At 42.6% G+C, this 12,576-nt stretch overlaps 2 protein-coding genes across 2 annotated transcripts; both read right to left on the bottom strand.

The window, feature by feature from the left end:
* Nucleotides 1-1,008: 1,008 nt before the first annotated feature.
* Nucleotides 1,009-12,086, bottom strand: LOC134432209 (uncharacterized). The gene is made up of 3 exons (XM_063180714.1): nucleotides 11,836-12,086; nucleotides 8,844-8,987; nucleotides 1,009-3,764 (listed from the first exon to the last, which is right to left on the bottom strand). The coding sequence occupies exon 3, from the start codon at nucleotides 3,157-3,159 to the stop codon at nucleotides 2,230-2,232; it is 930 nt and encodes a 309-aa protein (XP_063036784.1). The 5' UTR covers nucleotides 3,160-3,764; nucleotides 8,844-8,987; nucleotides 11,836-12,086; the 3' UTR covers nucleotides 1,009-2,229.
* Nucleotides 4,489-6,637, bottom strand: LOC134432208 (uncharacterized). Its single transcript, XM_063180713.1, is given in 2 exon segments — nucleotides 4,489-5,421; nucleotides 5,423-6,637. Coding segments are annotated over 2 exon segments (1,410 nt in total). The 5' UTR covers nucleotides 5,953-6,637; the 3' UTR covers nucleotides 4,489-4,541.
* Nucleotides 12,087-12,576: the final 490 nt, after the last annotated feature.

Genomic DNA, 12,576 nt, shown 5'->3' with positions numbered 1-12,576 from the left:
ATCCCCCACCCCATGAAAATCAGCCCAATAGATTTTGTAAGCAGCATATCAGTAATTCTTATCTCTTGCTCGGTTTATCAACTAACACAGGTAATGAGGTTAAGGTAACAATTGAAGGGTGCACACCTTCACATGCCATTATCAAGTGTACGTCACTAGCAAGAGCTGAAAGGAGGCTCTTTAATGGCCTCTACTCTTTAATGACTTCTACTACACAGGAAGAGCACAGAGTTTCTGATAGCAACAACTCTCCTTTGCAGGTTTGGTCTTCATTTTCATGCATATAGTTAAAAATCTGCTATGCAAAAAATAGCAGCAGCAATTATTAGTTGTAAATAAAACATATCATACAAAATTGGGCTGTAGAAGGTTTTATATCTTATAAAATCTCAGCTGTAACAAGGGATGGGTTACAACATAGTTATCTCCTGACCCAAATACAATACAGTCCTTTTCTGTAGTGTTAATGGGTCCGTGACTATGTTCTACAGCAAGGCTTAACCGCTAAGGTTACTAGCTGCACTCAACAATGAAACTGTATGGCAAGTGGGTTGATCCCATGACACAATTGTATTTCTACTACAGAAAATCCTTAAATAGACTAGATGCTATAGATCTCTCCCTTTTTCTCCATCTTCCTTGTGTATGCATATACACTTTGCCCTAAGGATATCTCCAGATAACCACACTTCTCCATTTACGATAATAGGAAGTGCTTTGATATGATGATGTTGCCCGATTGATAGATGACACAAAACTCGGATAAGTTTTGTGGGTGCTTTATTAAGGGCCCGGGGAACTGGGGGACTCACGTCCCAAAAGTCCGAGCCCCCAAATTCACGTATGGGTGCTTCCCTCTTATACATGCGATTCACAACAAGGTCTCCAAGAAACAGTTTCCCGTTCCCCTTGCCTAGCCTCCAAGAAACAGTCCTCCGTTCCCCTTGCCTGGTCACAGACCCCTTGTGATACATTCCTTGGTTCACAAACAAGATCATTAATCCTCTGCTTATCTTATTCTAAGAGCATTGTATGCTGCCTCCAGACAGGTTAGCATTCTTACTTTCCTGCACTAGTTTAATTATTTATTAAATCCCTAAGACTACCTGCTAGGTTACACACAAAAACCCAACACACACTTTCAACGGCTACAAAACTACTTTTTAACAAACCAGTTCACACACAACTCACTATAATTAAATATTTTGCTAAATTTCACTTCTTTTCCAACATTTCCCCCCTTTTGAGCATTCTTCAGTCCTGCTGCAAGGATGCTCAATCAACAGTAACATCTTCATAACGAGGTGGGGAGTGTTCTTCATTCTGCCACCCGCGGGTCGTCGCCTTCAGCAACCGGAGAGATCGCCTCTTTTCCTTTTCGATCACACCTAAGAGGCATCTATATACAATCCATATAGTCACTAAAAATACTAAAAACATTAGTACATACTGTATAGCAGATGTAATCCAGCCAGACAGGTGAAGCCCCAAAGAATCAAATACTGCTCCTATCCAATTATGCTGTGCTTCCCTTTCAATTTCCTTGGTTTTTGTTTCCACTTCTGCCAGTTGAGAAATATCTTTCTCAACTTCAAGTGTAACATTTGGAATGTGTACACAGCAATGATCTATTCTCCTACTCAGGTAACCACAAACTCCATGTTCCTTTAACAGTAGCAAATCCAATGCCATTCTGTTTTGTAGGGTCATTCTTGATGTAGCTTGCAATTGCAAATTTAGATCTTTAAATCCCTTCTTAGTAGCTGCTGCCAACCTTTCTGTCTGTCCTAACAAATTGTTGAGCATTTCCCTGTTTCGATATGTCGCTGCCGGAGGGAATAATGACTCCAATATCCATCCAAATTGTACTCCTGAGCCAGGTTCATGCCACTGCTCCTCTAGGGATTCTTCCCTCTTTCTGAGTCCTTTCCTTTGGATCAATCTATTCTGTTTCCAGTATGGACACAATGTGGGAACCCCTAGGGTGATTTGTGTTACTGATCCATCTAGAGGTAAATGTGTGGTCCACTGTCCGTGTCCCAACACCCAGACTAGATTTCCAGGGCTATGCACAGTAGTATATCTGCAATCTATAGGCCCATCCATGGACTCTCTGCTAACCGTGTGATCATACCCCCTACACTCGCATCCCCACTTTAATGCCATTTTCACCAGTACCAATCCAATTCGGTCTTCCGGTGTATCACATGTAAAAACCTCAGTACAATTCTAATCCTCTTTCTGCGGTCTGAACTCTTGGGAAGTTGTAGACGTGATAAGGGCCCTATAATGTGACTGATTCTTTACTCCTGACCATTGGATGCACCATTGTACTTCCCCAAGGTAGTTATAGTGTTCCAAAACACTAGGTCCCCATAATGTCTTCCAACTATTCCAGTTGTCAAAATTCTGTGTGACATTCTGACAGCTCATCTCATTTTGTTGGGATTTCGTTCTTATTCTTCGTACTGTATTGCATGGCTCATCTATTGGGGTTGCAATTAAACATCTCCTGGTATTTTGAATCCAACCATAATGATTGGATTTCTTTTCACATTCCTCTCTAGTCATAGCCTGAGTGGTCATACACAAATCCCTCCATACATCTACTGGTTTGGGAACTGACTGGCAGGACCATGAAACATTCTTGCATGTTTCAGGCATTTTGGTTACCAGTATTATTCCCCGGGGAATTGGTTCACCTGCAGCCTGTGGTAATGGCAGGCAAGCTGTTATTTTAGTCACATTCTGCATGATCCCAAAATCTCTGATTAATCCTACCACTAAATTTTCCTGTTCAGTATTTCGTTCTATTGTATCATTAACCTCCCGTCTACTCCTTCTACCGTGTCTCTGTAAGGATAACATCATTCTGTCATGCCTCCACCATGCATTTCCAATTCTAGGATTAGTGACACTCGACCACCCACAACCTTTGCCTTCCTTCCCCCACCAACTGGTCCCGTCCTCTATTCTGTCCCAGGTCAGTTCCCTATTTTGCTTCCACCATTTGACCCAAAGGTTCCTTTGATATCTTGATCTTACTAGGAAGGAACAATTTATTCTGAGAGGTGGCCCATCCCACATGTCCACTGCCATTGATACTGGATTAACCTTTATGTTTTCAGCACGATCCCCTGTCCATGGCAAAACCCTCATACTCACTCTTTTGTAATCAAAACTATCCCGTATTTTGACCAAACATGTATATTCTCCCGTATCGTTTGTGGTTACCTTGGTAAGATTCAGTACCGTGTTTCCTTGTTGTTTATCCTGATCCCAACCACTCCTATCTTGCCTCGGCTTCTTTCAGCCCCCCATTGCCATACTGCAATAACTTCACTGGCCTCAACTTTCTGGCTGTCAAAGATAACACAAGTTAATTGAACATCCATCCCTTCCATGACTGTAACCTTTGTTTCTTCAACCTGTACTAGAGTAGACCCTTAAACGGGTACTAGTCTCATGATCACTAGCAGTAATATAATTAAGAAGGTGGCTTTGTGCGGAAGATCATCTGGGTTGGAGACACTATCTGGGTTTCCCATTGGAATGGTGCCTTCTTTACCCTGGTGTAATGGATCCAAGCATCCATCCCCTGGACCTTCACCGCCGTGTAGGTCGTCATCATCACCTGGTGGGGTCTGCTCTATGATTTCCGTAGCAGATCTGTGATCCACTTCTTGACGTACACCTGGTCCCCAGGCTGGATGTCGTGGACAGAATTCACCAGCGTGAGCGGTCTATTCTACTGTAACGTATTTCTTAAAGAATTCAAGATCTTATTAAGTGACATAACATACTCTGCAATCGCCTAGTCTCTACTCACATGTACTTCTCCTTTTAATACAGTTGCATGATATGGTTTGCCATATAATATCTCACATGGACTTACGCCTACCTTTTCCCTTGGTTTAATTCGAATCTTGAGTAGGGCTAAAGGCAAAGCTTGAGGCCAGTGCAGTTTAGCTTCCTGGCAAATCTTTTTGATTTGTCTTTTTAGGGTTTGATTCATCCTTTCCACCTGCCCACTAGACTGAGGTCTCCAGGGGGTATGCAAATTCCAGGTTATATTTAACATTCGTGCTAATTCTTGCACTACCCCGGCTATAAAATGCAGACCCCTATCTGATGACAATCCTAAAGGTACTACAAATCTTGGTATTATTTCTTTTAACAAGGTTTTTACCACCTCCTTAGCCTGATTAGTTCTACATGGAAAAGCTTCCGGCCACCCTGAGAATGTACATACGTACACTAACAAGTATCTGTATCCCTGTGCCCTAGGCAATTCAGAAAAATCAACTTGCCAGTAATCTCCTGGTTGTGGCCCGACTTGCAACTTTCCCATTTGTATTTGTCTCCTAACTACTGGATTATTTTTCAAACATACTGGGCACATTGCATTAACTCTTTTTGCCATTGTTAACATCTGATTAGAGATTATCTCATTCTTCAAAATTTTACCAATACTTCTGCCCCCCAATGACATTTATTATGTTCTGATTCCAAAATAAATTTCATTATGTGGGTAGGTACCACTATTTGTCCCATTGGTGTAACGTACCACCCAAGTTGATTCCATCTTCTATTGAATATTTGGGCTCCTGATTCAGGTATGGGGTAGCCGGATTTGTTCTTACCGGTACCAATGCCATTTGAGTCCATACTTCCCGTGCCACTTGCCGAGCTGTAACATCAGCAAATCGATTTCCTCTGTAAACGTCTCCTTCCGCAGTCTGATGTCCTCTAACATGCATTACTGCAACTGCTTTGGGACTGTGTACCGCATCCAGTAGCTGTAGCACTTCTTCCTGGTGCTTGATGTTGGTTCCCTGTGAATTCAAAAGCCCCCTTTCCTTCCATAACGCCCCATGTACATGAACCACACCAAAGGCATATTTAGAATCTGTCCAGATATTAACCCTTTTGTCCTTGCTCAAATACAGGGCTCTGGTGAGTCTGATCACCTCTGCCTTCTGGGCCGAAGTTCCAGGTAACAAAGCCTTTGCTTCTATTACCCGATCCAATGTTACCACTGCATACCCGGCATAGCGAGTCCCATTCTCGACAAAACTGGATCCATCAGTGTATAGTTCCCATTCAGGTTCTTCCAATGGTTCATCCTTTAGGTCGGGTCTGCTGGCATATACTTGTTCAATTACCTCTACGCAATCGTGCACCAGTCCCCGAGCCTCCTGGTCACTGCGTAAAAACTCTGCTGGATTAACATGAGTAGTAGTCCTTATTTCAATATCATCCTGTTCTCTCAGGATAGCCTGGTATTGCAACATTCGACTGGATGATAGCCAGTGACCCCCCTTTTGCACCAAAACGGCCATGACCATATGGGGAACAAACACTTTCATTTTTGCCCCCAAAGTCAATTTCCGGGCCTCTTGAATAAGAATTATTGTTGCCGGCTCGTAAACACGAGGGCCACCCGGAACTTACCGAATCCAGTTGTTTAGAGAAGTATCCCACTGGCCTCTTCCAGGATCCCACCTTCTGGGTGAGGACCCCCAATGCCAGTTTTTGCCTCTCATTCACGTACAACTGGAATTCCTTGGTCACGTCAGGGAGTCCTAATGCTGGGGCCTCCTTTAGTGCCTGCTTCAATTCCTGGAAGGCCTTCTTTTGCTGTGTCGTCCACTCCAACCGATGCTGCTTCAAGGCCTCATATAGTGACTTGGCTAGGAGACCGAAATTCATGATCCACAGTCGACACCATCCCACCATTCCTAGAAAAGATCTCAATTCCTGATGGTTACGAGGCAAAGGAATAGCACATATTGCCTCTATTCGGTTTACTCCCAAACGTCTCTGCCCTTGTGTGATCTCACAACCGAGGTAAATAAGGCTATTTTTGACCAATTGAGCTTTTTCCTTAGAAACCCGATACCCTGCTTGGCCAAGCATGTTGAGTAATTTAATTGTTAATTCCACACACATTTCCCTTTCCTTAGTAGCCAGAAAGATGTCGTCCACGTACTGCAGGACTACATACAAGGATGGGGATATTGTTACCTGGGTTATCTTCCATTCCTCCAGCTCCTTGGCCAGTTGGTTTCCAAATAGTAGGGGAGCATTTAAATCTCTGTGGGAGTCTCATCTACATAAGCTGCTTCTTTCTCCCAAAATCAGGACTCTCCCACTCGAAGGCAAAATATTTCCTATTCTCTACTGCCAGTGGGATGCAGAAGAAGGCATCTTTAAGGTCAATCACTGAGAACCATTTAAACTCCTCCGATACAGATGTTAACAAGGTATAAGGATTCGCAACGACTGGATGTATGTCTTTCACTATTTCATTAATAGCCCTTAAGTCCTGTACCAAACGGTACTTACCATTAGGTTTCTTTACTGGAAAAATTGGAGTATTATACTCTGATTCACATTCTTGTAATATTCCTTGAGCTAAAAATTGTTTAATTAACGGGGCTACTCCCCTCCTTGCCTCAGGCTTCAAGGGGTATTGCTTTATCTTCACTGGTTGGGCCCCTTCTTTTAGTTCCACCTTTACTGGCTGCGCAGCTTTAGATTTTCCGGGGACCCCTGACTCCCATACCCAGGGTACTACAGCCTGCTCAATTTCTTCTGGAATAGGAGAGGCATCCACTTCCTTGATCACAAAAATGCCTGCTATTTGTTCTTCAGGTATTTCTAATTTCACCCTTCCCCCTTCAAATATTATTTTCACATTAAGTCGAGACAACAGGTCTCTGCCAAGAAGGGGTGTGGGGCAGTTCGGCATATACAAAAATTGGTGATCTAATTCCTTCCCCCCAAACTTAAGATTTAAAGGTTGTAAAAATGGTTGTTCCTCTAGTTTCCCTGTTGCCCCCACCACCTGTACCGTTGTGTCACTCAAAGGTCCCAATCGTCTATTGAGTACAGAATAAGTAGCTCCAGTGTCTACCATAAATTCTTGATCTTTTCCATCTATTTCTAAAACTACCCTTAAATCCTTTTCTAGTCAGCTTTGATTCTGATAGTTTTCCAAAACTAGTGCTTGAGTGACTTCTTCTGGTCCTCCCATGAATCCTCCCACAGGGGCATTCTCCATTGGACCTGTCCTTAATCCCATGTTTCCCATGCCCATACCTCCTCTAACCAGGCATTCATTTTTCCAGTGTCCCAATTGTCGGCAAAACGCACACTGGTTTGGATCTAACCTCCCCATGTTAGGTGCAAACCCAAATCTTCTCCGACCTCTTGCCAACCCCCTTTGTCTGCGATTAGTTCCTCCCTGACCTCGACCCCTAATGGGTCTTCCTCCTGCCCCTGTCTGTTGCATTACAGCCAGAATACTAGCTTGTTGTCTTTTTGCAGTTTCTTTTTCCCTGTTGTTGTATACCTTCCACACTACCTCCAGCATTTTATCCAAACTCCTAGTATCCTCTCCTTCCAGCTTTTGTAACTTTTTCCTAATATCCTCTTGTGATTGCCCCATAAACAACAATGCCAATTGAAGTTTTCCTGATTGATCCTCTACATCTAAATTAGTAAACTTCCAAGCCACGTCTTTTAATCGTTCTAAAAAGGCAGACGGAGACTCATTCTTGTCCTGCTTGACCGAATACAACTTAGACCAGTTCATAGTCTTAGGTATTCCTGTCCTAATTCCTTCCACCAACAATTCCTGATATCGTTTTACAGCCCTTATTCCTCCCGTAGGGTTTGGGTCCCACTTAGGTTCCTCACTTGGTACCAATTCATCAACTGTCTCATTTAGTTGTCTCAACCGAATTTCCTCACGAGCCTTTTCTCTAGTGGCTCTAATAACCATTTCCTTTTCCGTGGAATCCATTATAGTATCTAATAATACCTGTAAATCATTCCAGTCCGGATTCTGAGTCTTTATTACCATTTTAACCACCCTTGCCACCCTTTCAGGATCCTCCCGATAACTCCCCGCTGATTGCTTCCATATTACCAAATCCCCCGGGGAGAAAGGCACCTTTATAAGTATCCTTTCTCCCTGTGGTCCCACAGCTTCCCTTAACGGCGCAATTAAATGTGGCCCCTTCTGCCCCGTCCTTCCCTTGCGAGTCCGCCCTGCTAACGGAGTTCTTTTAACACTCTCATTCTTTTCACCATCACCACCATCACTATCACTCTCACTAGATCCCGTTTTTATAGCTATATCCGCAGAGGGAGCAGGGGGCACATTAGGAGCAACCGGAACCCTCGGAGGTGCTATACAATAAGACAAATCTTCCTCGACTGAAGGATACAAATTACGCTCCTTTCTTTCTTTACATCCCACACACTCCCTTTCATCATTCACTTCTAAAACCAAGATACCACATTCCTTTTGCCATTCCTCTTTCCGATATAAAACGAAAAACAAATCCAAATATGGTATTTCATCCCATTTCTCATTTCTCCTTAAAAATTGCATCAAAGATTCCATTATCCCCAATTCCAGTGTACCATTCACTGGCCATCCCGCTTCCCCAATCTCATATTCAGGCCACAATGATTACAATAATCTATCATTTTACTTTTATCCAATTCTTGATAATACCCCTCACTTTTTCACCGTTTCAATATACAACCTAATGGTGTATTTCCAGGTATTTTACCATTGGCTTGCACTAAGGTTTTAAAAGTTTTAAAAGACATCATATTACAACATTTAATTTCACTATTAATCCCAATAAACCAATATACCTTAAACCAATATACCTTCTCGCCGTCCTTCCCTAAAACAAACAGGAGGCGAGTTCTGGTCCTGCGTCCTTAGACGTCTTATGGCCGGAGCCTAGGCTTTTTTTACCAGCCACCAAATCCAAATCCAATTATCACCTTTTTCCAATATAAAGCACCTTCGGGCTTACCTTGACAATTGTCCAACAGGCGCGGGGTGTCGGGCACGACCGATTACTCCCCGAGAAGTGCTCAGTGCCGGCTTGGAGTGGATCGGGACGCGAACCGCCCCAGCAGCCCTTGGAGTCCTGCCGCGGTCGCCAGAAAACTGTTGCCTGATTGATAGATGACACAAAACTCGGATAAGTTTTGTGGGTGCTTTATTAAGGGCCCGGGGAACTGGGGGACTCATGTCCCAAAAGTCCGAGCCCCCAAATTCACGTATGGATGCTTCCCTCTTATACATGCGATTCACAACAAGGTCTCCAAGAAACAGTTTCCCGTTCCCCTTGCCTAGCCTCCAAGAAATAGTCCTCCGTTCCCCTTGCCTGGTCACAGACCCCTTGTGATACATTCCTTGGTTCACAAACAAGATCATTAATCCTCTGCTTATCTTATTCTAAGAGCATTGTATGCTGCCTCCAGACAGGTTAGCATTCTTACTTTCCTGCACTAGTTTAATTATTTATTAAATCCCTAAGATATTAAATCCCTAAGACTACCTGCTAGGTTACACACAAAAACCCAACACACACTTTCAACGGCTACAAAACTACTTTTTAACAAACCAGTTCACACACAACTCACTATAATTAAATATTTTGCTAAATTTCATTTCTTTTCCAACAATGACAGGGTCATTGTCTGTCAAAATCAAGAGGTCAAAAGAGGCACAGGTAACTGGAGTCAAGCCTGTTTTCTCATTAAGTAGTGACAAAGCAAACATTTTTTCATTGATGGTTCCAGGAATTTAACTGCTATTTTGCAGTTCGCTCAGGCTCCTTCATCAAATATACCTGATACTTCTACTCTATGCAGGTAGGGAAAGTGTTGTCAGTTTTATTAAGAAACAAATGAAAATCAGAAAAAAATTAAAAAGAGGCTGTCTGGTCTAAGTTTATTTTAAACTGAAAATAATGATGGACCAAGACACAATGTAATTCAGTCAGACAGAATTGTAGCTTTCCATATTGACCCTGCTTTGAGAAACAATTAAATCCTCCTGCCTGCCACCATAAAAATATCTGGGGGTCCTTGTGATATATCTATTGCATCTTCCCACGTCAAACATGAAATGATCTTCAAATCCCTTGAGCTACAAAGAGTAAAGCAGGGCAACTTCTATCATTCTGCAACATGCAGGCAAAATGAGCCTGAGGGTAGGGGAAGATGGGAAGAAAGAAGGGAAGGCACTCAGGCAAGCAAGTCTTAAGGGCAAGAGTTGTTCATTACTGTCACATGGAAATGAAGGAAATCCCCAAATTGTGTGAGATTGTCCCATTGTTTCTTTTTATGCTGTAAGCAGCTACATATGGGAGATTACTCTGACCCAGTGTCAGTGTGGGAGTGGGACCAGAAGAACCAAAGGCATTTGTCCAAGGCTCAATTGTTTTTTATTTGTTGTTCTTCAGCGCCAAGGTGTGACATTCCAAAGTGTGGCGGAGTGGGAGCTATTAAAAAATCCTTGCATCAGGTAAGGGCCTGTCTAAACATCTAGTAAAGCTATTAAATATTGGGCTGTTAAATGAATTAGACAAACCTTGATGAATAAGCAGGAACAACATGGCAAATTATTAAAAGACATGTAAAAGACCATTAATTTTAAGTATTATTCATAGTGCTCTGTTGAACAACACTTTTCAGTTATCTAGTGTGGGGAAATGCTGTGAAAACTGTGATAGAAAAAGCACAATAAAATTCAGACTGAGATTCTCAGGCAAACAGGTTGATTGCAAAAGTGGATATATGTTGCGGTGTGTTTTTATCCCTAATGATTTGTTCTGTTCCCTCCTATATTGTTAATCCAGTCCAAGTTGAATCCTTGCACCTAGTTGTCCATCTTGCTGTAGACCTGCCCCTTGATATAGAATATTCCCTGTCCCTCCTCCTACCGAGTTGTCATTCCTACCTTGTGCCAGCCCCTTGTTTTGGGAAATCCCCCATTCTTTGAAGCCCCATTGGTTTGTTCAGACTATTCCCCTCCCCCTGAGCCTCCTCATATGGTTAAGTATTGTAAACCCCACCTTGTACTCCTCCACAGTCTTCTCCCTATTTGTCAAAAATTTGTACCCTACCCTGGAACCTCCTCTGTATAAAAGTCTCTGTACAGCAGATGTGGGGTCTTTTGTCCCTGGACTCTTCTTGGAAATGAGCCTCCTTGGAAGCAATACGAAAGACTTCTCCCTCGTCCTTGCTTCTGCCTGGGCCTTGTTACATCATATGCCGCAGAGCCTATGCCCACCTGTAGGTCAGATCACTGAGAATAGCCCACTCTCAACGCATTGTCAGGGGCTAGAGGGTGAATCCGGCACCATGTCAGATATAAGAGTCAATGAAAGCAATGAAAATTGACCAGCCGACTAGTTATATTTCTCAGGTATTTTCCCTATTTCTCAATGACATATTAATCCTCCAAATAACAAAATAATACTGTCCATTCATGAATTTACACTGGTTAAATCATGGTTTATTAAGAAAGAAACAAAAACCTGAATTTTCTCACATTAGTGGGGGGTGGGGACTAAGATGAAAACCAGAAAACTGGGAACTGATCTGTGAGTAGATCAGTTCATTCTGAGCTGGTTGTCCATCTCTTTTAAGGGCGGATTAAACAGGGAGCACAGCAATAGCTTTAGCAGCCTTATTTTAATTCACTGTCTCAAATCTGCTAGTCATCTCAGATGCAGTAAATATTTTACATCTTGCTAGAGAAGTAGAGTGACTGCCTATGCTACTAAGCTTTTGTTACAAGTAATTCAAAGATTTGAAACATTGCAGAAAACTTAAACTTAAAGCATATTGTTCTGGTTTAGGGCAAATTTGGTGGAGAATTTCCAAAGGAGGGCCTCTCCAGAAAGCAAACCCACACGGCCCCTCCCCCCAACCCGTTCAGGAAGAATTCCTTGGAGAGAAGTGAAAAGAACCTGCTTATTTAACAGGCACAGCACACAAAGTGAACAATACCAGATGACACCACTCTGAAAAAGATGACAAATTCAGAAAGTCTCTCTCTGGGTGGTTGCTCTCTTCTCAGTCCCTCCAGTGCTGGGGAAGCTGCTGCAGGCCACACGGTGCAAATTCTTGGTGTTTCCAGGTCCCAGTCCGGAGCAGGCTCGAGACAGTTGAAAAAAAGAAAGGAGAAACAGTCCAGGAAGAACTTGGACTGCTTAGTCAAACCAGCCAATGAGCAGAAGCAAAAGCAAGCAGAAGCAGAGCAGGAGCGAGAGCAAAAGAGCAAAGCGAAAAGCAAAAGCAGTGAAAGCAAAAGCCACAGTCTCTGTGTCCCAGCCAGGCTGATAAGAAAACCAAAACAAAACTTTCACTCTTCAGAGCCAGTCTTAAAGGTACAGAACATAATATCCAACATTAAAGAGAACACATGAATGGGGATACAAGCATCATAACGTCACCCTAGGACACATATGAACTGTCTTAAAAAGGGTGCATATAAGACTATTGATTTTACTATATGAAATATTAATCACACCACTGGTTCGCATTCTATAAAAATTCATAATAACAGCCTCCCACTGCAACTGATTTATGTTTTGCAATGTTCTACTGGAATTTCCTATTGGGAAGAAGCAGCATCTGAACAGACTCAAGTGTATGGCTTCCACATATCACTAAATTTGCAAGAAATTTTTTGTATTAATTTGAGAGAGGATCGGAGGTAATCTAATGTATTTAAGCTACAAGCAACCT

The sequence above is a fragment of the Melospiza melodia genome, chromosome Z (genome assembly GCF_035770615.1).
Source record: "Melospiza melodia melodia isolate bMelMel2 chromosome Z, bMelMel2.pri, whole genome shotgun sequence".
Classification (NCBI taxonomy): domain Eukaryota; kingdom Metazoa; phylum Chordata; class Aves; order Passeriformes; family Passerellidae; genus Melospiza; species Melospiza melodia.
Note: the sequence above shows the minus strand (reverse complement) of the source record. Positions and strands in the feature narration are given on the sequence as shown.

Excerpts from the sequence above, each read along its gene's own strand:
- LOC134432209 (XM_063180714.1), bottom strand. The coding sequence starts at position 3,159 with ATGAGGGTTTTGCCATGGACAGGGGATCGTGCTGAAAACATAAAGGTT.